The following is a 27,916-nucleotide window of genomic DNA, read 5'->3' as shown; positions in this document are numbered from 1 at the left end:
TTGGCAACACTTCACACATGTCACACATCACTGTTGGGAGAATTAAACACTCTCCCTGCATCTGCACTGGGAGAGGACAAATGGCAGCTCATGCCTGGTTTCTCCTGGACTCTACCCTATACATCTTTTCCCATTGCTGATTTTAATCTGTCTTCTTTCACGGTAATAAACTATAACCAAGAGTATAATAGCTTTCTGGGTCCCATGAGTCCTTCTTGTGAACCATTAAACCTGAGAGTGGTCTTGGGGATCCCCAACACAGATGTTAACATGGGACAAGAATAAAAATAGTAAGTAATTTGTGCAAGAAACATTTAAGAGGCAATGAGCTCCATAGTTGCTATTCTGTCCATTGTCAAATAAAGGCATCTAGTATAACCAGTGAAGGTAAAGATGTTTATAAAATATCTATTCTGATGGCACAGTTTAACTTTGATTTGGCTATGTCGTCTCTTAAAGAGTTTTGGTTATTTCTTAAAATTCTACAATAAACACAAACATTTCAAAATAGGTTAAAATAAATTTTTATTAAAAAAATTGTATTAAATGTTAGAAGAGATTTATACACAATTCACAAATGCTTTATAAAACATTGCCAATCTTTCTCCAATTGTAATTGTTTTTATGCAGACTTGGAAATTTTGCAGTGAAATAAGGTCTACAAAATATTTCTTTTAGAAAGCATCACAATGATAATTTTAGGCAAAATAGTCTTTAAAACTGAAATATTTGCATGCAAGTGAGTGAGCTCTCAAACACCCGTATTCTTTATCCCAGTGACAAAGTAATGCGAAAATGAACATTAAACTGACTTACTGAGGAAACAATGAACAAGTATTCTGTAAACTTCTCAAATTCACTCAAATTTTTAAATTACTTTCAAAAGCAGTGCCATTACAAGGTACTGACAATCACATTACGTACTCAAAATGAATGTTAATCAAACTAACATTCAAAAAATAAAAATACTGTTGCAAAGAGGCACCCCTTGCTGTAAGGTATGTTAAAGGAGTGTTTATTACACTGAAGGCTTATGGTACGGGCCGTAAACCCTACAGGAGACAGTCTCTTCACACAGAAAAATTATAATCCATCCCTTTAAGAAGTGAATAATATCTCTTTAGTAGTGTTGCTGGTTGAAAAAAAAAAGTTACAAGTTCGAAATAAGATGGCAACATACAAAAAGTGGCCCATAGTTTTGGTCTTTGTCTAAGAGGTACATTCTGTAATTTAACAAAGACTGGCTTTAAATCTTCAGTTCAAAAGCACACTTCTTTTCTGAAAGGGTGACTGACCAACTGATGCCATTTCAGAGAGCAGAATCCTAACCACCAACTTGAAAGGGGTATGGCTCAACGAAGACAAAAACAAAAACAGTAACTGATTTACCTCAAAGATTACGAAACAAAATCAATGTCAAAGTATTTGAAATCATAAAAATTCATTGCTTTAAAAATTTCCCCCTGAGCTGTGGATGCTTTTTTATATATAGTCTCTAGTAAAACAGATGCATTCTATAATACCAAGTTGTAATTATAAATCCTATGATTCTTGGTGCTGAAAATAGATAAGTTATGTCTCAAACAGCACAAAGTGATAACAATTACACATTCTGTGGAATTCTTTGGTGAGATGCAATCCTGCAGAAGTCTCCTTATTTTGTTTCCCTCCTCACAATACCCTTAGAATCTTCAAGTAATTTTCAAAGGAGAAACCACAAGTCCATAATGAAGGACCAGCAGACCATCCTGAAAAGAAAATAAGTGTTCTGCAGTTATTTAAAAATCAGTTACGTAAATGATCAAGTCAAAGATAGTTTATTTTTCGTAACCCAACACGAATGTGAAATTCTTTGATTTAAAGAGAATAAAGAGTCCAAGATAAATAAACTTGCCTGTTCACTCACTTCATTACTAAACACTCCCTGTTAATGTGCCTTTTTAATGACTCTCAGAAGAAAATTCTGAAACTACCAGGTATCCACAGTTAGTCACGGTTGTTTATGGCAAAACATTTCTTCAAAAAGAACTAAAAGATACACATTTCATTCTGCACAGATTACTTAATATATCACCCAAGCACTGGACTTCTCTAAAAAAGACTCAATTATCATAAAATATCATGGATCTGCTAAGAAAATAAAACATTTATTTCCTACATAAATGCAGCTTACAACTAAAACAAGTGAGAAAATTTTGGAACTCTTACCCATTTAATGTATCATACATTTTACTTCCTCCTTGAAGTCTGTTCAATACAATTTACCCTTTCTTTGATATCCAGAGTCATCATTATGAACAGTAACTACACTGTGCTGTAACACAGTGATGTCCTCTGGGGTCGTGGGAAATTTAACCTGACAGTAAATGACTCCAGATAACTTGTTTCTGAGTCTTTTTATGTCTCCTCTCTTGATATCAGGTCTTAATTCTTTGTGCTCTCACCAAGGCTGCTTAAAAGAGTGTTTTTAAGGTGTTATTTCTAATCTACTATGAACTGGAAAACTAGCTTAAAAGGAAGGCTCACTGGGGAAGTATGCCATGGGCAATGGGCCTACTTTGAGCAACATATAGAGGGAGTGGTGGCATGCACGCCTTGCATTTCCAACTCTTCGCTAGCTATCGCTCTCTCTTTCTTCTTTATTAAGTTTTTTCATGGCTCCACTTCCTCATTTCTCATTCGCTATTCAACTCACTGCAATCTGGCTTCTGTTACTGGCAACTTCGGTGAAAACTCACCAGAATTCTAGAAAGGGGTTCACCAATTCAAATGCCCACAAAGGCCAGAAAAGTAACATAAATGAATATGTGAATCACGTATGTAGTCAAATAGGGTATGTTGAGACCAGTGGTAAACCAGAGAGCAGATGCTTAGCTAAAGGAATTTAAACTCAAAAATTAGAATAAGCCAAATAAAGTATAGTCCCATACCATGTTTGGCCCACGGACCATCAGACCTGTTCTAGACTAACTAGTCTAATCAAAGTAAATGAATTTGTATTCTAACACACACAGAAGGATCCTATTAACATTTTTACATGAATACAAATTACATTTTACATAATGTCAATTTTTTGCATATAGTTATATTTCACAATTACAAGCTGTTTCAAAATCTCAAAACTTCAATACATGTATAAAATCGCATTTTATGAAATGAGATAATTCCTTATAATTCAAATCTAAATCTATGTCTATTACGTTTATATTCCATATAAATAGACAGAAATATATAAATATTATTTATATTATTTATATTTTATATTTAGATGTCTCCATTCATGGTCTTCTTAAACTATCCAACCAGAGTGAATCTTCTAAAAGGTTAAGTCAGCTTATGTCTCTTCTGTCCTTGGCTCAAATCTCTCCAATCAGTACTTTCCCACTTCACTCAATTAAAATCCAAAGTTCATACTATAGCCTATAAAGTCCTGCATGGTTTTATTCCAGCTGCTCAGATCTCAGCTCCTACCATTCTCTCCCTCACTTGCTACCTCCTAGCTTTCACTGCAGAGATATGTTATTCATTTAGCTAAGAGGTCCTGAGATTACATGACACATTGTTATCAATGAGGACTTTAATTAATTATATTTCAGGTTATTTAAGTTCTGGGACTTGCTCATCTCTGAATCTCCCCATGTCTAGAATAGTGCTCCGTAAATACTTTTTGAATTGAAGTCATATTTTCTACCCACTCCACTGACTTTGCAATTTTACTCCTAGATTCTTACATTTCTAATCAAGCTTAACTTTTAAAAAGACAATCGGGACTTCCCTGGTGGCACAGTGGTTAAGAATCCGCCTGCCAATGCAGGGGACGTGGGTTTGAGCCCTGGTCCGGGAAGATCCCACATGCTGCAGAGCAACTGAGCCCGTGCGCCACAACTACTGAGCCTGCGCTCTAGAGCCCATGAGCCACAACTCCTGAGCCCACGTGCCACAATTACTGAAGCCTGAGCGCCTAGAGCCCATGCTCTGCAACAAGAGAAGCCCGTGCACAGTAATGAAGAGTAGCCCCCGCTTGCCGCAACTAGAGAAAGCCCGTGTGCAGCAACAAAGACCCAACGCAGCCAAAAATAAATAAATAAATTTATTTTTTTTAAAAAAAGACAATCATTTTCTAAGATTTCTGAAGTTTCACCTTATAAAAATTTTAAGAAATGTTTTGTTTATATCTCTAAGTATGCTTTACTTAGCCAAGAAACAATTTTGCTTTTGTATTTTATGAAGAATCTTTTGAATTATTTGTTACCAAAATGTAGACAATTGGTATGGTGCTATATTTCTAAAAACATGTAAGAATAATCAAATAATCACCTAAATAAGTATTCAGCTACCCTTTTGTTAAGATTCTAAGCTTTAAGCTCAAATTTTTTAATAGCTGAACCTTGATTCTACCACTAACTAGCCAAGTGACCTTGGGCAAGTTACTTAATCTGTCTAGACCAGTTTCCTCATCTATATGATCCACCAACGGATTTTAGAATTAGAGGGTAAAGTTCCAGGAGAAACTGGATCTTTCTCTTCATTAAAATTGTAAGTCTTATCTTGCTTTTCATGTATCCTGACCAGATTTCATATTATATTCCCACTCACATTATAGGCTAATTAAAACATCATAACGGTTACCATGGCTTCTTACCAATTGAGCAAGGAATGGTATGTGAATCTCTATAGCCTAATGAGTCTCTACAAATTTTTCTTAAAGAAATGTCCTTGCAGATACATTTGCCCAGTAGTCTTCAAAGCTCTACTGCAATACTGGACAGAGAAAAAAGAAAAAAAGGCCTCTAGAATCAAACTGCCTGGGGTTTGAGCCCTGGCTCACTCACTCACTCACTGTGGGTAAGTTACATGTCCTCTCTGTACCTTGGTTTCCTTATCTTTAAAACTGGGAAAAAAAGAATATCTATCTCATAAAACTATGAGGAATAAGAGAGCTAATCGATACAAATCATTTAGAAGAATGCCTGACACACAGTAAGCATTCAATAAACATTAGCTTTCTTATTTTCAGTCCAGATAATTTCAAGAAAATTATAGAATATTTATTAAAAATTTATTGATAACATGGAACATTTTTCTTTCATTAAATAACTTGTCCATTAGGCATAAATATGGTAAAGTCTAAGACCTACCTGCATTGCTGCATCACCTATTGCACGTCGAATTTCCCTTAGAGTTTGATAGCGCTCTAACAAGTGATCACCACAGATGATATCTACCTACAGGCAAATAAGAGTATAAGTTTGCTTTCCTGCTTCAGAAAACCATATGACAAAATGAGGAAGATCAACATAATTATTTTTAGACTAGTCTTTGCTATTTTAGACTGATTAAACGTTCTCAAGAAAGATTTTAGAAACTTTTTACAAATAAAGTAAAATGGAAGGAGCATTAGAGGACATAGCAGGGCAGACAACAGGCATTCAGAATGATTTCCTTGAATCTCTGAGAACAAGTTAAATCATACTTGATATGTTCAGCACAAGAAGGCACAGAAAAGTCTATTATTTTAAAAAGTTTCATGACACAATGATTAATAGGGCTTATAATGCTTAAAAAGGCAATCTTTAGTTATTTGAATAATTTTCTTAATGAGGAATATCTCATTTTCCAACAGTGGAAAGTCTACTGCTGACATAAAGTACACAATAGGGGAACTGTTTTACAGATGGAACAATCTTAACAAGGTCTTTTCAGCCCTTTTAGTAAGGTCAAAGCTCTAAGACAAATCTACTTTTATATAGAATGCTCTAGAAAGAACGATATGGTTGTACAGTTATATACTATATTGTAATATGATTCCAGTATACTCGCTAGAAATAGAAATGCAAATCCTTATATTCTCTTTCACTAAGTACTCCTTTCCCATTGCCTTAAAGTGGGAACAGGTCCTCAACATCTTATTAATAACATATCACTTAACAGGCTCCCCCTCCTAATGTCCCTATTTAGCTTACAGCATGAAATTTCTCCTTGCTCCAAACCGAAATACCAGCTCTAACTCCTATTTCTCCTTTTCCTTTCTTCTCACGTGCAGTTACCAAGTCCTGTTGCTTCCTTCTTCACCCTGCCTTTTAAGTTCATATCATTCTTTCAACTGCTGCTCTTAGGCTTAAACCACTGAAACCGTCTCCTAACCAGATTTCCGACCTTCAAATTCTGTTTACTCTAAAAATCCTATGCACTGCCAACATGTTAGTTTCCCTAAAACCTTCAGCATGGTTGGGTAAGAATAGTAAAAGCAGTTGCATTTAACTGAGCGGCCTCTATGCACAGCATTTGTTACACTATATATTTGACATATGTTATCTCATCTCATTTTCACATTCCCGTGAGCTAGGCATTGTAATTCCCATTTTACAGATAGGACACTAAGAAGTAAAGACATTAAACTTTCCTAAGGTCACAAGGCTATAGTAAGTAGCAAAGTTCAGATCGGAACCCAGGTCTGTCCCCAGGTCTATCTTTCTCCAAAGATAAGTGCATGTGAGGGGTTGGCAAACTTTCTACAAAGAGCTAGATAATAAACATTTTAGGCTTGTGGGACTCAGGATCACTGTCACATGTGCTCAATTCTGTCACTGTAGCATGAAAGCAGCCATAGTATGGCTGTTCCAATACAACATAATTCATAAAAAGATGGCAGGTTAGGTTTGGTCCATAGGTCAGTTAGTCAAGCCCTGTGGTATCTCACAATGAATAACCTCCGATTAGTAACAACTTTTGTTTTATGCTTACCAGTTTTAAAGTTGGCAAAGCAATACTTGTTTGCAAAAGGACTTGAAAGCAATAATAGCAGATCTTGTGCACTAACAGCAGATCTTGTGCATAGAACTTAGGTCCATGAAAAATTAAAGAACTTGGAAACTAACATTATGTTTTTATTAAGTATCCAACTATCCAGAGACCACCACCCTTAGTGGGCTTCACCACATGGTATACATTTATGATTTGGTTACTACAATTTTCTTTTCAACTTAATCTTAACCCCCAGAGATTAGCCATTTACTAACAGTTTGATGCATATGCTCCTAAATGCAATGTGTGCATGTGGGGATTTTGGTTTTGTTTTTCTAGAAATGGGATCATGTCACATATTTTGTTCTACATATTTTTAAAACACACACAGACACACACAAACAACAAAAACTTAATATACTATGGAATCTTTTGGAATGCATAGTTAGCTCTCTGTGTTTAATAGCTGCATAGTGTTCCATTTTATGAATATATCATAAACTATATTATCCATCCTCCTGATAAACATTTAAACTACTTCTCATTTTACATGCTGATTTTTAAGTTACTTGACTGTAAATACTTCATAAATTAGTTCATTCAAACAGAATCACATCTCTGAGGGTGCCACAAACATGACCCACATATTTGATAATTTGCTAGAAGGACTCACAGGACTCAGCATGATCACAGGTATGAGTAATTACAGCAACACAGCAAGGATACACAGTCAGATCATCAGTAAGGTAAAAAGATGTAGGTAGAGTCTGGAGAAATCCACGCACAGGCTTCCTATGCTCTTCCCTCCCAGTCCAAGAGGAGATAACACCCACATACTCTTTTCTCTAGCAGTGAAAATGTAGTCAATTTGTGCAGTGTTTCTGCCCAGGGAAGCCCAGTTGAGGCTCAGAGTTTAGGGTTTTTATTGAGGGATGGTCATGTTGGCATTCTCTGCCTAGCAACTACCAAATTCCAGACTCCCAGAAGCAAAGCAGTTATTCATCATAGACCCATTGTTTGTACAATCTAGGTACGGGGAAACACCCTCAATAGTTAGGTAACTTTTCATATTAGCACAGGGAACTTTTTACAAGCCAACTTCCTAGATGCTAGGCAAGGGCCAACCTTGTAAGCCAGCCCTTCCAAAGGCAGCACCCTCAGGTCTGCTTTGCTAACTCTTTTCTGCATAATCTTTCTACCCTTTGGAGTATTAAGTCTTAGTTAGGAAGAATAACTACGATATTTCTGAATCTCAGAGCAGAAATCATAACGTGAAGATGGTCTTAAGGGAAGAAAAACCCGTATCTTTTTAAAAGCAAGATCACACTAAAGCTTTCAAGACAGGATTTTTCACTGATTGAGCCAGTGCCACACTCATTCCTCTTTGTTCATACATACTTTTCTTTGATAGAAAGTTCTTTTTTTCTTTGTCTGTCTGGCAAAAAAAAAAAAAAAAAAATCCATTCTTCAAATCCTTTCTTTGACCTCTCCAGAGTTAAATCATTCACTCTGTGCTCTTGTGGCACTCATCATAACCTACTGTCATTCAGTTGTTTACTTTTATATCTTTCCCACACAACTGAGTCACCTGGTGGCATTTTCTGTCTCATCTTTGTACTGGAGGCCAAGCACATAGATGCTCAATTTAGTACCAATAGATAGTAAATGAATGGTAGGGATACACCATATGACATGTTAGGGTCTCTGAAAAATGATTTGGAAACAATTCAATGATAGGGTTAAGGTCATATACTAAATAAATAATGAAAAAAGGAACCTGGGCTTCCCTGGTGGCACAGCGGTTAAGAATCCGCCTGCCAGTGCAGGGAACACGGGTTCAAGCCTCGCTCCGGGAAGATCCCACAAGCCACGGAGCAACCAAGCTCGTGCACCACAACTACTGAGCCTGCGCCCTAGAGCCCGCGAGCCTCAACTACTGAGGCCCGCACGCCTAGAGCCTGTGCTCTGCAACGAGAAGCCACCGCAATGAGAAAGCCAGCGCACTGCAACAAAGAGCAGCCCCTGCTCGCCTCAACTAGAGAAAGCCCGCGCAGCAACGAAGACCCAACTCAGCCAAATAAATAAATTTATTAAAAAAAAAAAGAACCTATCTTTTAAGACGGAATTAATTATGGTAGGATTAACAACAAAATCTACTACCACATCTTTTATATAGAGAATATTTAGTGATCAATATGGTAATCATTTCAAAAAAGCAAAATAAGGTCTGAAGGTCAAATAATGTACAAAGGAACACAAGAGTTATTAAAAAACAAGATACAATAAGACAGCAATAAATTCAAAACACCACTAAATCAACCATGGAGCTCCAGAGGCACTGGGCTCTCTTATGTGAAAGAAATCTACTCAGATAATTATTGATTTCTGATTTGAATTAACTTAAATCTCTTAAGAACACGCCTACATTTTTTTTATCTTTCAGAACTGTCTTCCTTTTTTATTTTTATCTGCCACAAATAAATAATACTTTTAAAGGTATTTTATTATTTAACAGTCCCCTAGTAATCATTCATTCCTGCTAGTAAATAACCATTTACGAAGGTCACATATCTGTAAACAAATAATACATTTTCTATTTGGGACTAAATGGTTTTAAGGAAGGTCAGCACAGAAGGCTCAAGTGACTGGGTTGACCAAGAATTTTATTTTGTTCAATGGTTAACTAGCTCAATGTTTTGTTCATATTAGAAGTAACTCTTGTTTACTGTCTCTTGGATTTAGAAGGCTTAAACAATTTTAGTCACAAATGGGTCTGCATATTTGATAATTCTCTGTTCCACTATTTTAACATTTTGGTGAAATAGTAATTTATGAATGTTACCAGCTATATAGTACCTGAATTAGAAAAAAAAAAAATTTACCTAAAGAGCGAAGAGCTGAGAGACAAAATTAAAGACTGAAACAAATTTTACATCATTTTATTTCAAAATGTTAAAAGCCTTGAATTCTGTGATAGGAGGAAAAAATAAACCCACATTTTTACACAATAAAACCAATTTAGAGCTTTGGCAACCAAATTTCTTAAAACACCAGTGTGAAACTTATAAATGGCTCTGATCAATATCTAGCCACAGAGGAAGTAATCTATATCCTAAAGAAAGCCCTCTTGGGTGCCACTTCTTATTCTATATAATCAGGTGCAAGTCTTCTGATTTCTGCTTTTAGAAATAATAGACTATTATGGGATTACTCACAATTCTTTGTTCAGGAGTCCCTAAACAGCTATCTATTTCTAACCAAAAGGCTAAGAATAACCTCAAGTGTGCTTTGGCTACAAGGTGATAGATAAGTCATTTCCAATTTTCAGTTGCCATGAGATACAGCTAGCATTATGTCAAAATCAGTAAGAGAAATCACATTTAATTGAATTTAATATATATTTAGTACTGGCAGATATTGATACTAAAAACATCAGCAAAATTTCAGATCTACAGCAAATAGACATTTTAGATAAAAATTATTCTATAAAATTTTACATATGATGGAGAATAACAAAAACCCCTTTTAAATTTGACTAATGAAAAAGCAGAGCTATACAAACGTGCATTTTCACTGGCCCACATTATTAAACTATGAGTTTACTTACACTTTATATGCAACAATACATGAGGTTTGAGATTTCCATCTTACAACAAGAAAGTATTATATAGCTATAATAAGAGATCTTTTTCAATCCTTAGGAAACTAACAGAGTCTATATTAGACAGCTATTTCACTTTTCTAGGTGTCTTGAGCTAAACATTGATAAATCCAAGGATGTCCTCTGAAGAGAAGTGAATGGATGGAAAAGTAAACTTCTGCTCTACTATCAAAAAGAAAAGAGCTGGAGCTGAAGCTCTAGAAGCTCTTTAATCGTTCTCACACCCTCAGCTTTTCTCTGACACCCATAGATGGTCACCAATGGCAGCAAGTCAAATGTGATTAAATTTGGGGGTGGGGATCACTGTGTACCAATATTCAATTAACATTTACAATATCTACAATGTCATAAAACAAAAGCCACTGCATGAAATCCTAGAGACGGTTCTTTCTTCAATATGTTAAAGGTAATCTCACAACTTCCTGTCTTTTTACACACATATACTCTACCTGACAAGCTGGATCAAGACCCATTTTTCTTCTGAGGAATTTTTCTACATGTCCAATAGTTGCTTCTCCTGAAACTCGGACAAACTTCTTTTCCAATGGCTACAAAAGTAAACAAACAAACCAATTTCAGATTAAATATACATAAAATGTATAAACCTTAAAGCACATTTTATAGCAAAGATAATTCAATAGATTTATGAAAGAAAAATTACTATGAAATTTGAGTTAATTTATCTATCAAACAAGAAAAAAAAGAATTCCTGCTTAGCTTCACCTCTCCAAAAAGTATGTCAACAATTTTTTTTAATAGAACGGCTTACAGATTTGTTTTACTACCTCATCAAGAATAAAACTTAGAGTAAAATTTATTGACAGCAAAAACCCAAGATTCAATGTCTCAAACAACCTGGTTTCTTCAACAAAAAAACTTCAGGGAAAAAAAAAACAACCAACCAAGGCTGAGGAGGAACCGCTAGACTAAAAAAGATACAAGGCCTGTAAATAAGGGATATATCAACCAATTACAATATATGGATCTTATTTGGATCCTGATTTTTAAAAATCTTTAAAACAATTTTCATAAGACAATCTAGGAAATTTAAATAGCATGTGGATATTTAAGGAATTACTGTAAATTTAAAAAATGATAGTATTGGGACTACCCTGGTGGTCCAGTGGGTAAGACTCCATGTTCTCAATGCAGGGTGCCCAGGTTCAGTCCCTGGTCAGGGAACTGGATCCCATATGCATGCTGCAACTAAGAGTTCTCATGCCACAACTAAGGAGCCCATGTGCTGCAACTAAGACCCGGTGCAACCAAATAAATAAAGAAATATTAAAAAAAAAAAAGATCCCGCATGCTACAACGAAGATCCCACATGCTGCAACTAAGACCCAGTGCAGCCAAAATAAATAATAAATAAATATTTAAAAAGCTGCTTTACACATTCAGATACAAGTTATAAAAATAAATAAAAATTATAGTATCATTATTATGTTTTTATAAAACGTCCTTATCTTTTAGAAACAATTATTTACTGATAAAATGATAGTTTGGGATTTGCTTCAAGATTATATAAGAGAAGTGTTAAAGGTATTGATGAATTGAGATTGGCCATGATTTTATAATTATTGAAGTTAAGTGATGTGTACATGGGCATTCATTTTACTATTCTGTCTATCTTTGTATGAGTTTGAAATTTTCTTTTAAAAGTGGAAAATAAAAAGATTATCGGGGCTTCCCTGGTGGCGCAGTGGTTGAGAGTCCGCCTGCCGATGCAGGGGACACGGGTTCGTGCCCCGGTCCGGGAAGATCCCACATGCCGCGGAGCGGCTGGGCCCGTGAGCCATGGCCGCTGAGCCTGTGTGTCCGGAGCCTGTGCTCCACAACGGGAGAGGCCACAGCAGTGAGAGGCCCGCGTACCGCAAAAAAAGAAAAAAGAAAGATTAACATCTAGATGTATATGGCTGGAATCTGATCCAACAGTCTAAGGTGATAGGTAGAGAGACCATAGCGTTTTAAAGTAGAAACTAATGCTTACCTAGCCACTCTCTCTCTGAGGCAATTTTAAGGATACTACTATTAATAAAAATGAAAAGTTGGGGTAATAAGAACTAAAAGGGTACCTTTTAGGAAAATGTGAACAATGTTTTTCTAGCACTAGCAGAGAGGGAGCCCAGAATTGCTACCAAGAGGACCCAGGCAGGTTAGGCACACATTTCTTCCATATAACAGCACTCAGCTCTCTTATCTGTAATTTGGTTTCTTAAGAACTTTCCTAACAATAGATCTATCCCTTATTACCACAGTGCAGCAGATAGCATGTTAAGTGCAGATATTCCAGAGACTGCCTGGGTTTAAACCGTGGTTCTGCCACTTTCTAGCTGCAAGTCTTTGGACAAGTTGCTGAACGCTTCTGTGTCTCCATTTCCCCATTTGTATTGTTAACATAGAGATACTAATAGCACCTACCTCATAGAATTATCATAAGGAAAGTGTGTTAATATACGTAAATAACTATTAATAATTCCTGGCACATAGTAAGTACTTAGTTATTACTAGTGTATTGATTTATTCTGTTCTTTATGTAAAGGAATCTAATTAGAGGACCTAGTTGTCATCATGGATACTGATATAATCTAGACAAAAATGGCAAAGGTTCGTGTTCTTTAAACGCAGGTTTAAGAATCATCTTGAAAATCGAAAGCAGCCTTTCTCACTAAGGAGCAGATACAGCAGTGCTCCAGGTGAAGTCTTGATGAAGGTACCGCATTGTAGGTGGCACTGCCTGATTAGCATGAGAATCCCATCATGTGCCTTGAGAAGCTATTCTGGGTAATCTAGCTAGATGCCTGCCTGGCAACCAGTGCATTTCTGAAGGTTAATTTCTGGGGCTTACGATCTCAATAGTAGGCTTCAGGTATACCAACAGAGGACAATTCAATATTCATCATTTCTAGTTCTTGGTGAGCACTTCACCCCCAAGTGTTTATTAAGATTAATCCAACTTAGCTAAAGTTATCAATACTGTACTTTTTAGACCACCCAGAACAGAATTATGAGATCTGCCAGTAACTGAAAGAAAAACATTGGCCTTGGCTTTCAAAGTTGGCTTCTCACGTGGTTAACCTTAGTCTTCATACCGCAGGCTCACAAGTTAACAGAAATTTTTTCCGATATAATTCAGATCCAGCTTTTTTAACAATTTGCTTTTTTTGTTTTTTGCCTTTCTTTTTTTTCTTAAGCTACAAAGCAGGTTCTCACCTAAATGGTCAACTCATTTTTTTTTCCTGCTGCATCTAATAGCCTCCTACCATCTGCATATAAACAGGAAAGAAAAATTCCACAGAAGAATTTTACTTCTTTGAAATTAAGCACAGCAATCTTCCCTACCATCTATAACACAGGTCAATTTGAGAAGAAAGTTGAAACAATAAGGTAGAATCTATAGGGCGATTTAAGAGACATTCAGTTATTTTCTGACTATAGAAAATGCATACCACTAAAAATATTGGGTCGCCCAAAAAGTTTGGTTGTGTTTTTCCAAGTGAACTTTTTGGCCAACCCAATATCTTTTAAAAAGATGGTATCAACTCATTTTACCTTGAAAAAATTCCTACCTCTGTCAACTGAAAATAGTTACCAACCCAGTCACAAGGTAAATCCCTAGCAACCAGATGGTGAATTTGAAATACCACCAAAAGACACCTTGGAGAAATGACAGATTCTGTGTCTGGGGCAAGAGATGTACGAGTTGAGCATGGAACATCTTGTCATATGAGATAGCAAGGAAGCTATTATAGACCATGATTATCTATGATAAGACAATTTGAACATCAATAAAGATAATAATTAAAAGGGGTTTAAACCACAAATATATTTAAATGCATGAGTTCATATTAAAGTAAAAACAAAATCAAAAATACCTAATTGATTAGGACTGGAGCATGCTAATGAACCAACTCATTATTTTGAACCTTGTAAGTCAAGGGAAAGAATCAGCATTTATTCTTTCTTTCCTATATGAATGGTACCACTGGCTAATCAAATAGAAGTTCCTCATTATTGAAGTATTTTAATAAAAGGAGGAGGAATGACAGCATCATTTTCCAAACCCTATTAAGTTAATGGGCTTAGACACTGAGTACCAATTGTTGCTAACAACACAAAGACACAAACAACCAGACATTAATGTGCCTCCAGATGGACAAAAACACTACCGACTATGAAGTATTCTTGGTCCCCTCAAATCAAACCTGTCTGATTAACACTCAGACTTAACTACTAGTTTATGGGAAAGACAGAGGACAGAAGAACACATTAAATCACAGCACAGAGATGCAACATCAAAACCCCATCTGTAGGAAACTATAGCACAAATGACCCAGCTTTGTCAACAATGAATTGCAAGAAAAAAGAAACAGAAAACTTACAGATTTAAAAACCTATCAACCAATCACAATGTGTGAACATTATTTGGATCCTGATTTACGACGATGTTAAAAAAACAAAACAAAACACCCACTACAGCTGAGATAAAAACTTGTACACTGACTAGATATTTGGTAAGAAACTCATTTTCTTTTTATTCACCACCTTCAACCTTTTGAAAAATCACAAACTTAAAAGAAGTTACACTAGTAAATGAAGATCCAGATAGCCTTCACCTACTTTACAAATGATTAACATTGCTATATTTGCTTCACCTCTTCCAATGTATGTAATATGTGTGTATATACCTGTACATTTATTATTTAAGTTACTTGCAGACATTGAGATATTTAACCCCTAAATATACCAGCAGTTATCATCTCAGAATAAAGGGGCTCTCCTCTATAACTACAATATAATTATCAGGAAATTTATAACATTAATACAGTGCAATTATCTAAATGGGTCCAAATTCAAATTTCTCCAGTTGTCCTAATAATGTCCTTTACAAGTTGTTCTTATTTCAATCCAGAATCTAATGAAGGATTACACACTGCATTTTGTTGTCATGTTTCTGTAATCTCCTTTAATCTAGAATAGGTCTGTCTCTTTATTTTTATCTTTCTCAACACTGACATTTTGTAACTTTTTTTTTGGTATGCTACGTGGTCATTAAAAAAAGAGCCTCATCTTTTAAGAGTACTGAAACACTTTACAGATGAAATGGCAAAATGCCAGGGATTTCTTTCAGAATAATATTAGAAAGAAGGGACTTCCCTGGTGGCACAGTGGTTAAGCACCCGCCTGCCAATGCAGCGGACACGGTTTCGAGCCCTGATCTAGGAAGATCCCACATGCCGCACAGCAACTAAGCCTGTGCGCCACAACTACTGAGCCTGTGCTCTAGAGCTCACGTGCCACAACTGCTAAGCCTGTGAGCCACAACTACTGAAGCCCGCGCCCCTAGAGCCCATGCTCCGCAACAAGAGAAGCCACTGCAATGAGAAGCCCCCGCTCGCCGCAACCAGAGAAAGCCCGTGCACAGCAACAAAGACCCAATGCAGCCAAAAATAAAAATTAAAAATAAATAAATTAAAAAAAAAAAAGAAAAGAATCCGCCTGTCAATGCAGGGGACACGAGTTTGACCCCTGGTCTGGGAAGGTCCCACATGCCAGGAAGCAAATAAGCCCATGTACCACAACTACTGAGCCTGCACTCTAGAGCCGGTGAGCCCCAACTACTGAAGTCCATGCACCTAGAGCCCATGCTCTGCAACAAGAGAAGCAAACGCAATGAGAAGCATGTGCACCAACGAAGAGTGGCCCCCACTCGCCACAACTAGAGAGAAAGCCCACACGCAGCAAAGAAGACCCATCACAGCCAAAAATAAATAAATAAAAATAAATTTAAAAAAAAAAAGAAAGAAAGAAGGGAAGTGTGGGAATTCCCTGGTGGCCTAGTAGTTAGGATTTGGCGCTTTCACTGCTGTGGCCCGGGTTCAGTCCCTGGTGGGGAAGTGAGATCCCACAAGCCGTGTGGCAAGGCCAAAAAAAAAAAGAAAGAAGGAAAGTGGATGGAGGTATAAAAGAAATTAAATTGGTCATTAGTTAATTGGCAAAGCTGTGTGATGGATGCATGGAGGTTCTATTCTGTCTACTCTTCAGTGTATTTAAACATTTTCATAATTAAAAGTGAAAGAAAAAATTTTCTGAACTAAATGACTGCTTGGTGAAACACTTTTAAATTAAATGTAACAAACAGACTTTATGATTTTCATGCCATAAGTGTACATGGTGAATAGTTTAACTAGGCATCATCCTAGTCAGACATATTTATTTGAACAATAAATAAAAGACAAGGTATAAAAACAGCTTTTTAAGTAGTAGAGAATGCTGAGCTATAATATCAAAAGCTAGAATTCCCTTATAAATACAGAATTAAAAGAAAAATGTTAAGATTGCCAATGTGTTAGCTAAGAAAATATTAAAAAATGACTGTTTTAGCAAAATAAAAAGTCAAAATATGCAGAAATACGATCATTTGTTTCTAAAACAATATATTCATTACCTCTTATAGACATAAGCCTGCAAACTAACATCAGTATCATTAGTTAACACTGAAAACTTAATGCCTCAAAACTATAACAACAGTGTAATAAACTTCTATAAACCTAGCTTTATCAACTCACAGCTAATCTTGTTTTAAGTATCCCCCATCCATTTCCTACCCCAACTGCTTACTGGCCCCCATTCCCCAGTTTTGTTTTGAAGCAAACCCCAGACACATCATTTCATTTGTAAATACTTCAGTATGTATCTCTAAAAAATAAGAACTCTTTTTAAAAACATAATACCACTATCATACTTTAAAATTCCTTGATATCAGAAAATAGACAGTAAATGTACAAATTTCACCATCTCAATTTTCTTACCTAGTAGAAAATGATTTTATTATTTTTAGGGTTGTTATTACAGAGAAAATAAAAATAAAACAAAGATTTCACACACAAAATGTAATAACCAGTGATGGACTCAAGCTAAAATTCTAATTTATGCATATATTATTTTTATCAGATATATTTTTGTACTCTCAAATGTATACACTAAACATACTACAAATAATGCTTCTATTCGAAGTTTCTATTGGATCTTGGCTTGTTTCTTAAAATTTAACAGCTTTATTGAGATATAATTCACATACCATTAAATTCACCATTTTAAAGTATACAATTCAATGGTTTTTAGTACATCTATAAAGTTGTGAAACTATCACCATTATCTAATTTCAGAACATTTTCATCACCCAAAAAGAAACTCTTACCAATTAGTAATCACTCCCAATTTCCCCTCTCTCCCAAGCCTCTGGCAACCACTAATCTACTTCCTTTCTCTATGCTTTTGCCTATATTGGACATTTCATATAAATGGCATCATATAACATGGTCTTTGGGTGCCTGGATTCTTTCACTTAACATGTCTTCACGGTTCATCCAGGTTGTAGCATGTATCAATATTTCATTCCTTTTTATTGCCAAATACTATTCCAGTGTATGGATATATCATATTTGGTGTACCCATTCATCAGTTGATGGATATTTGGGTTACTTACAATCTGGGGCTATCATCTCATAAATTTTTTAGTTTATTATCAAATCCAATCCAAATAAACGCCATACACTGATGTCCCTTGAGTCTCTTTTAATCAGTATGTTCTATCTACATGTTCCCTCTTTACATCTTTCCCTTTTATTTGCTGGAGAAACAGAACTGTTTGTCCTGCAGTTTTCCACTGTCTAGATTTGGCTTATTATATATTCTTACAGAGTAATTTAATAAGTTCCTGTGTCCCCTGGATTTCCTGTAAATTAGTAATCTAGGGGTATGATCAGCTTCACACTTCTTTTGGCAAGAACACTTCATAGGTGGTAGTGTCATATTTTTTTGATGTACGAGGATCAGAACTACATAAATATTCTAAGCGCATATGTGCTTTCGCGGAAGCAATAGGCTAATATTTTAATTTAATTTTTAGTTCTTTCTTCACGACATTCTTATACTCTGTTGGCTCGTCTGGCTACTACAGGTCACTGGACAGGTGTCTTCAGTGAACTCTAGGAGCATATGACTCTACAGTTGTCCCATATAGAAACTTACATGCTACTTTCCCACCCAGTACACTATGAAAGGACTTCCTAAAGTTAATCACCATAAGTTTGGTTATTTTACAACTTAGAAGAGGTAAAAAGTTACCAAACCTAACACTGCATTCCCTCCATCACAATGATCTCTGGGAAAAACCTATAATATACTTCATCCAGAAAAGTACTCATTTATTCCTATGCTTCAATTCAATTCCTATGCCTCCTAAGCCATTATAGTCACAAAACAAAACACTATGCCCAACCAGGTATAATTCACCCATATTTTATTTTATTTTATTTTTTATTAGGTGTTTTTTTTAAAATTTATTTTCATTTATTTATTTTTTTTGAACTTATTTATGTATTTATTTTTTTGGCTGCACTGTGTCTTCATTGCTGTGCACGGGCTTTCTCTAGTTGCAGCTAGAGGGGGCTACTCTTGGTTGCGGTGCTCAGGCTTCTCATTGTGGTGGCTTCTCTTGTTGCGGAGCATGGGCTCTAGGCGCGTGGGCTTCAGTAGTTGTGGCTCACGGGCTCTAGAATGCAGGCTCAGTAGTTGTGGCACATGGGCTTAGTTGCTCCACGGCATGTGGGATCTTCCCAGACCAGGGCTTGAACCCGTGTCCCCTGCATTGGCAGGCGGATTCTTAACCACTGCGTCACCAGGGAAGCCCCACCCATATTTTAGTATAGACTTTGACAAAGTCACTGAAAATCTAACCAGATCAAAGTCAATTATTTCCTTATACATTTATAATCCCAAGTAACTATAGGCCTGATTTACCCCTTTTGAAAAAGTCACCTTTTCCTGAATGATTCATACTATAGGAGCAACACTGTGTACAATGGCACCTGTGATGCTGAAGCCTTTAAGACAACTCTGAACTTAAGTATGTTACAAAAGAGTTCATTCTTACCTTTAAAGTTTCAGTAAATGATTGAAGTAACAAGTTGGGGCAGGCTAACTTCAACCAAAGATGTTACATGCAAATGAAATTTTAAGCTCATATTTAACTCTAAATGCCAAATATGCAAAAAATGCTTTGAAACATTTTTTTAATCAACGAATTAACACAGCATTTGGTTTCAGTTTTAAAAATTACTCACTTATTTTTCCTTAGACCACTGTTCTGAATTAATAACAAATCCCTACTTAATAACTCTTTTCTCATAAACCTATTATAAGAGAGCATTACTGAATGTACTTCATATTTCAACAAGTTTTATTTACAGAACAAATTTTATAGACTGTAACTGAAGACAGTCTCCATATGATTGCTAATCTTAAATTTGTGTGCTACAGGGTCCTCTTGTAAAGTAAATGAAAAATAAAAGTAAAATACCTTAAAATGTCCCGTGCCTTCATTAGCACTGAAAAACGAAAGCAAAATTAATCAATTTTGAACTATATGTTTAATTATATAACACAGAAAAATAACATAAATACACATATTTGAGGAACATCAACTTAATTTTAAAACACGGTCACCTAACCCTTTATGAAATAAACAAATGTAGTTAATTGTCATATCTGCCACCTAGTGGTAAGGCAAAGGCAGTTTTATACAGTATTTTACATTGCTTTGTATATTTACTTCCAGGAGTTAAAAGTATACTCTTAAAATTTATATTTCCCCCACATGTAGCATTCTAACATTTTCTAGCTTAAAGTAAAACTTCTTTCTTTCTGTCATAATTAATGTGTTTTTTTCTTGATAGCAACGTTTACAAGATAGAGTCCTTACAAGAAAGCTGCTACATTTCCTGTTGTTTTACTTGTAACATAATCACCTGGGCATGATTTACTCAGTTTGCTTTTCCTCTAAAAGTACGAAGAGATTTCTTGATTAAATCAATTACTTTTATATCATGAGGAGACAAGGAACAAACTTTTTTTGACCATCTACTATGCACCAGGCATTATATTAGGTCTTCATATATTATGCATGTGTTTCTTTCAGTTCTCACAGTAACCCTTTAAGTCAGGCATTAGAATCACCATTCTACGGATAAGGAAAATTGAGCTCAGAGAGGCTGAATAACTTGCTTAAGGTCACACAGCTAGTAAGTAATAAAGCTGGGTTTCAAACGCGGGTGTACATATCAAAGCCCACATTCTTTGGTTTTTTCGGGCATGCTGCACTGGATCTTAGTTCCCCTGACCAGAGATTGAACCTGGGCCAGGGCAGTGAAAGCGTTGAGTCCTAACCACTGGACCGCCAGGGAATTCCCAAAGCTCACATTCTTTCTTCCCTATCACGTTGTGAAGAATAGGCAAGATCACAATTGCATCATCTAGAGTATTCTTATAATACAAACATAGAGAAATATATTAATATACAATATAGATAGTATAAATATCTATAGAATATGTTATACTGACAAACATAAAACATAAGTTATGTATACACATTATATATAGATGTAAATCTAAGGTTATAATATCTTAAGAGCTACAAAATAAAATATCCTTGGGAATTCCCTGGTGGTCCAGTGGTTAGGACTCCGTGCTTTCACTGCCAAGGACGCAAGTCGATCCCTGGTTGGGGAACTAAGATCCTGCAAGCTGCGCAGCCAAAATAAATAAATAAATAAAATATCTTTTTCATTATAAGAATTATCTCTATAGAATCCATGATATATGGGCATCTGGCTTCTGCTTGAATATCTAAAGAGATAGCTTCTTTTTTTTTTTGAGATAGCTTCTTAACTTACAAGTCGGTTCATTCCATTTGTGGGCAACTTTGTTAGATATTGCTTGCTTGCACTGAATCAAATATGTTTCTCCCTGTAACTTATACTTATTGGTCCTAGTTTTGCCTTTTGGTACTCTTGTGAATTAGATTCAATCTTTCTGCTACTACACATGACATAGTTTTCACACCTTTTACTATTCTGATTACACCTCAATTTACTAACATCTCTCTTAAAATGTAGTGCCTAGAGCTGAACATAAGACCCCAGTTGGATAACATAGCATACAGTGGGATAGCACCTCCCTGGTTTACTAAACACCACTGAGTTTAAGATTGCATTAAATTTTTGCCATATCTTCTCTCATACACTTATTTCATGTGAGTCCATTTTCTTTACTAGGCAGATATTGTACACATTACAGCACCACAGACTACTTTAACCTTTATTTCTGAATGACCCTGCATTATTTCAATATTCATATACTGATAATAGTTTAGACATGTTAGAAATACCATATGTTGATTCTTATAACAATCCTGTGAGTTGGTATTATAATCCCCAATTTAGAAATATGGAAACTGATGATCAGAGAAGTTAAGCTACATCCTAGGGGTTACATACCTTCAGTTATACTCTTCAAAGTCTATGCTCTTTCTATATACACTATACTGCCTAAGGCTTTATAATCTTCTACTTTACACATAGAAACTGAAGAACAAAAAGGAGAAGTACTGTACAAGACTATCTTAAGATCACAAAACATGCATACCAAATTTAGGGGGGCCGGGAATATCATATTCATTCCAGTGGTTGAAAAATCACTTCCATGGGCTGAACCTACCTCAGGATTTTTGCTAATCCAATTCAAGCAGGGTCACCAGCTGGACCAAATTTGCCCTTGTACTTGCATCAGGTTAAAACTCACCTGCCATTTGTCCTGCCATGAAAGAGCTTTCTATGGGTTACCCTCAGTAGCCTGACTTCAGTGGTAACACCAAGCTTTTCAATGTAGTAAACATGTGGGGATTTAACTCTGGGGGCTGGCGACTTCTTCAAAAGAACTCTTTGCCACATTGGAAGCTTTCTTCCCCATAACCATTTGAAAACAGATAAAAGACTATTTTATGACGTAGACAGACTACTCATCATAATCTTCAACATATAAGGTTCAATTCTCTTGTTTTACAGATAGGGAAGCTGAAGCCCTAAGAAGTTAAAAATACAATTTCCACGAGGGCAAGAGCCATGGCTGACTTACTCCAATTACATTCCCAGCAGCTAGCAGAGTGCTGTGCTGGTACACAGCAGGACCTTAATAAACATCTTATGAATAAACAGAAAGCGATTACCTCAATTTTACAAAGCTATATAACAAAGGAGCTAGGACTTAAATAGAGATCTTCTTATTCCAAGTGAGGGCTCTTTTTTTCTACAGCAGGGAATGTGTTAACAATGTAACAACTCCAGTAAGTGGTAATGACTGCTTTGACCAGAGTACTCAAGTCTCACTCATTAGGAAAGCCTGCCATGATTAAGTATTGATTTCTCCTTTGGACAGACAGAGATAATGTAGCACACTTGTCACATATTTGCCATCTTTGCATTACTGCCACTTTTCAAAAAAGGTATAAAAAAACTGTCAGTTCCAACTGTGCGTTAGTGGAAAAGGTTACATTTCCCGAAAATATTTTTAGAAATATAAATTCCTTTCAATTTTCAAATTTTAATTAACTAGACTTACTAAAAATCAAGTTACATGGTAAAAAGTCAAATACAATGAAAAGTAAGACCTTTTCCAATTCTATACTCATACACTCCAGTGCCCTTTTCTAGAAGCAACTGCTATCAACATTTTCTTATATGTCCTTTCAGGAATGGTCTGTGCCTGTGGGGAAAAAATATATATATATGTATATATGCCTACCATCCGCTTTTTAAAAAAAACATAAAGAGCACATCCTATATATTCTCTTCCGCATCTTGCTTTTTTCACTTGAGAAAGTGAATTTTGGCAATTGTTCCATATTAGCACATATGTTACTAGCACATGTTCATTGCTATATACCATTATTTTACCAGTTCCCTTTTGGACATTTAGGTTGGAACACATTCTTTAATAACAGAAATTGCTGGTTTAAAGTCTGGTATTACATGATTTCTTCTCATTCTTCTAAAGAGATCTTTATTTCATTATCATCAACCACTACTACGTGGGCTCTGTGGAGGCATAAGAAAGGTTTCTCGCCTCTCAGGGATCCTTAATATCAGTTGAGAACACAGGATGAATACATAAAGAGATAAATACAACATAGTACAAGCTAGATACTAAATAAATAATACAGGCAACCTAGAGTTATAAGGAGGAAGTGACTGAGAAGTCAAATAGTCATCAGTGACATAAAATGGAAGATCTAGATCTTCCAAGAAAGGCATTTTAGTTTATCCTGCAAACTATGGAATTATTTTGAAAACTACAGTTTGATACAGGCCAACTCTATGATGACAGTCGGCCTAACAATATTGCAGGATAATGGAGTACACCATATGCTACAGTGTTTGAAAGAAGCAATTTTTATTAATTAGGGAGATATCCAACTACTTTGGAAAATAATTTGGCAAAACCAAGTAAAGCTGAAGACGAACATATCCCAAGACACAGCAAATCTACACTCTTAGAAAAATATCTCATATATATATAAGGAGATACGTAAAAAATGCTTAAAGCAACAGTGTTTATAATAGGAAAAAAATTGGAAACAAAGTGTTCCACAGTACAAGAAAAGATAAATTATGGTATATTTATTTTAAGGGAATACCAGGCAATGGTGAAAATGACTGAACTAGTTATACATTTTAGCATGGATGAATCATACAATGCTAAGTGAGAAAAGCAAGTTAGAAAACATGGTATGATACCATTTAAAGTTTTTAAGTGGCCAAAAACAATTCTACATATTGTTTAGAAATAGATACACATGTGGCAAACACATAAAAAAATGCATGGGAATGATAATCATTACTTTTAGGAGAGTAGTTATTAACCTCTAAGGGAAGGGGGGAATGAACAGGAAGAGGTAGCCAAGTGCCTTCTGCCATATTAGCATGGTTTAATTCAAAAGCCAGATGATGGAGATACAAGTGGTTATTTTACTACTCTTTAGTACCTTTTTCTAAGTCTTAAATATTTCAGAATTATTCTTTAAAAGGATATCAGAAAAACTCGATATGACCTTAGTTCAGGATGATTTTGTAACTGTTGGGACTTAAAAAATTCTTTATTTTAAAGTTTAGAGGTAGAGGTTTAGGGTACTCACCCAATAAACTCTAGTAATAAAGACATGTCAAGTTCAGGTGGAATACGAAACACTGATTCTAAGACTTTCTTAGATCTTCCTTTGCTCGAAGGGACTGGCTGTGGAACAGCTATTTGATAGCCAAACAAAAAAGTTGAGTTAGAATATAAATATCATAAACTGAGATCTTTGGAAAATAATTACAGAAATTTAACTATGTTGACTATTTAAAAGATCATAAAGCACTCACTCTCCCTTTTTAAAATAATATCAGTTAATCTGTCAAAGCCAGTGAAATTAGTGACAAGCCTGGGGAGCACTCCACAATGGAAGGCAGACATGTATGGCTGGTTTATCAGGGCCACAGAGAGAGCTCAGCATAATAGCAACAATAGCTATAGGTAGCCCTTAATAAGCACTACTATGTGCCAGGGCTCAGGGCTCATGCTTAGCACTTTACATGCACCATCTCATTTAGCCCTTATTATAATTGCATGCCATAGGTACTAATGGTTTTTTCTTTTAAATTTTATTGGAGTAGAGTTGATTTACAATTTTGTGTACTTTAACTGTAAAGAAAATCAGATTACAGTTTAATGAGATTAGGCAATTTGCCTAAAGTCACCCACATAGTAAGTGGAAGAACGAAGATTTACACCCAAATCTAACTTCCATACTGTGACATTACCATCATCATAAAAACTAATATTTGAGCAGTTACTATGTTCCAGGCACTGTTTTAAGTGCTTTGTATTATTCAATGTATGCTTACAATTTATAGTGTTATGATTATCCCTGCTTTATAGAAGAGGAAACTGAGACATTGAAGTAATTTGCCAAAGTCATACACCTAGTAAGGTGGCAGAGCTAGGATCACACTCAATATAGCTCCAGAGCCTGTACTCTTTAATCCTTATAAATAATTAAATTGGATTACAGTAAATCATGACCTTCAAAATCTTTCTCTCTCTTTGATCATAAAATAACCAGCTATCACCAAAAAGAACCTCAAAGGGAGTAAATTTTATTAAGTTAGTATTCTTTAATCTATAAATACATTATGGTATACACCCAAACTTACCAGGTTTAGGTACTTCTAGACCTCTTTCTTTATAGAAATCATGCATTTGCTTTTTTTCTCCTAAAAAATGATAAAACACAGACTAAATTACACTTAAAATGTAACTAGCAGAGTCAGAAGAGATTCTGGGATTCACAACTATGTAATAAAATAAACTTACTTTCCTCTAGATTGATCACTAATTTGTACACTATGTCTTGTAACTGTCGGTCCAACCTAATAAAAGGAAAGGATGGAGAATACCTCAGAATTCAGAAAAATGCATTTGGTACAGAGTGAATGATGTTCTTTGTAAGTAACTGTTTTCTCTTAGGGGTGACTATCTCCTTTCTCAGAGCTGAGTTACTTTTAGGTAGCACTCATGGTTCTCATCTGAGAGAACCTCAAGTAATTGTATGTGGTCATAATTACAAGTAATTATAGACTCTTGAACTATTTGCTAAATTGTTCCATGTGAACTGGTCTTATTCCCTTAATAAGAATGTGAGCTTGAGGGCAGAGACTGTATTTTGAAATTCTGTGAATCATCTGCAAAACACTCTTCTATGAAGGTAGTAAAAACATAATAGTATTTGCTAAACAAATGAAAGCAGGTCACCTTTAGTGTTTTTCTTCCCTTAGGAAACTGAGCATGAACTGAAAATTTAATAAGCCACAATGACCTATGACAGACAGGCTTTTCTAAAGAGGCCAGTTATTTCAGGTATTAGTTTTAAAAATAGAATTCTAGATACACAGAAAAGGATAAGCCTAAACTAGCCTCATCAACTTGACTGATGAGATTAAAATCTTCAAGAAAAGAGATCTGTGCCTTTTTTTTTTTTTAAAGTTCCCAGTGGATATTACAGTGCCTGGTACACAGTAAGTGCTCTATATGTATTTCTTTAAAGAATATGTATTTCCCTTTCTTGTCATTTTGAGATAGGTCAAGAATTTATTACCAACTACACAATTTCAAGCTTTCAGAAAAAGTATACCTAAAATATAAATTTTACTTATATATTCTTCTTACCTTATGTTGTAAAGAGGTTGTGTCTGATGTACTACTATGTTGCATTTTGGACACCTGTTGCTATAGTAAAAGTGTCTTACAATGCAGCTTTTACAAACTGTTGAAAAAAAAATGTTGAAATTAGGATACTTTCAAGACATTTCAAAAAATCAACATATTATTTGGAAATATGATGAACTATATGCTTACATGTATGAAGACATTCTGTAATGGTAGTTGCATCTATTAAGTAACCTTTGCAAATGGAACACAAGATGTATGGGGTCAGCTCAGAGAGATTTATCAGGCGCTGCAAATACAATGGAAATAGTTTTAAAATACAAGTCCTTGCCTTTTCAAATTCTTAAGCGATAATCCCCAAATTTTATTATCAACAATGTGTAGCTTACTTTGCAACATGGAAACATGTTACCTTACCTCCAACCCTTCAAACACTCTCATCAAAGTTACAATAACACAATATAAACCAATGTTCCGAAAAGATCTCATTCTTTTGGAGATATTGTATATTGCCAGATGAGGGGCATCTTACTATATGAATTATCGCGAAATGGACAAACTTTCCAGATACTGGTGTTTAATATTAATTCTGAGTAACTAGGTATATTGTCTAACTTTATGAAGTATGCGCTGCCCCATTAAAAAAAAAAATCTCCCAATTAGAGACTGACTAGGTGGGGAAGGGTTTCCCATCCTCTCAACACCCTGTAGAAATGGACTGTTTCCCTGGCCCACTGTAAGCTCCTGGAGGGCAGCAGGCCGGTACTCTTGGCGCCTACATCCCTGGCACGCAGTAGCTTCAATAATGAGTGAGTCGGACCCAGAGAGCTTAAGGGACTGCAGAAACGTTACAATATGAGTCGGCAGGGAACCGGGCCGGGACAGAGGCCGGTCCGCGCCACAAGCAGGCAGCGCAAGGAGAGGTGAGGGTCCGTGCAAGTGCCAAAGGCTTCAGCGGCGAGCGGGGAACCCGGCCCTAACTGAGGAGGCCCGGCGTGGTCAAACAGGGGCCATCAATACCTCCTCCTCGTCCTCGGAGTCCGGCCGGCCCCCCTCCAGCCTCAGCGAGAAGTGGCTCATCTCTTCTTCCTCTTCCTCCTCTTCTTCCTCCTCCAGGTCCTCATCCTCTTCCAACTCCTCGTCCTCGTCCTCGAAGCGGCCCCTCAAGCGGCCCAGGGTGCGCTCCGGCTCCAGCTCAGGGGGCCGGGAGCCCGAGCAGCCTGGAGCCCCCGCCTCGGAGAGTGGCGGCTGGCCCTCCTCACCCGCTGCCGGCGCCGGAGTAAGGGCAGGCGGGGAGACGGGAGGCGGGGGCGGCATGGCTGCGGCTCCCTCAGCCTTGGCAGAGCCCGCGGTGCCTGCCGTTATCACAGGGACCCCCTCCATGCCAGGGGTAGAGACCAGGCGAGG

At 36.2% G+C, this 27,916-nt stretch overlaps 1 protein-coding gene across 1 annotated transcript; it reads right to left on the bottom strand.

The window, feature by feature from the left end:
* Window positions 1-516: 516 nt before the first annotated feature.
* Window positions 517-27,916, bottom strand: PCGF6 (polycomb group ring finger 6). Its single transcript, XM_060033574.1, has 10 exons — window positions 27,530-27,916; window positions 26,699-26,798; window positions 26,510-26,606; window positions 25,658-25,713; window positions 25,498-25,557; window positions 24,438-24,546; window positions 19,770-19,797; window positions 10,855-10,953; window positions 5,139-5,225; window positions 517-1,748 (listed from the first exon to the last, which is right to left on the bottom strand). Exons 1-10 carry the CDS (start codon window positions 27,890-27,892, stop codon window positions 1,692-1,694), a joined length of 1,056 nt encoding a protein of 351 aa, XP_059889557.1. The 5' UTR covers window positions 27,893-27,916; the 3' UTR covers window positions 517-1,691.

This window comes from Delphinus delphis, chromosome 16 (genome assembly GCF_949987515.2).
Source record: "Delphinus delphis chromosome 16, mDelDel1.2, whole genome shotgun sequence".
Lineage (NCBI taxonomy): Eukaryota > Metazoa > Chordata > Mammalia > Artiodactyla > Delphinidae > Delphinus > Delphinus delphis.
Note: the sequence above shows the minus strand (reverse complement) of the source record. Positions and strands in the feature narration are given on the sequence as shown.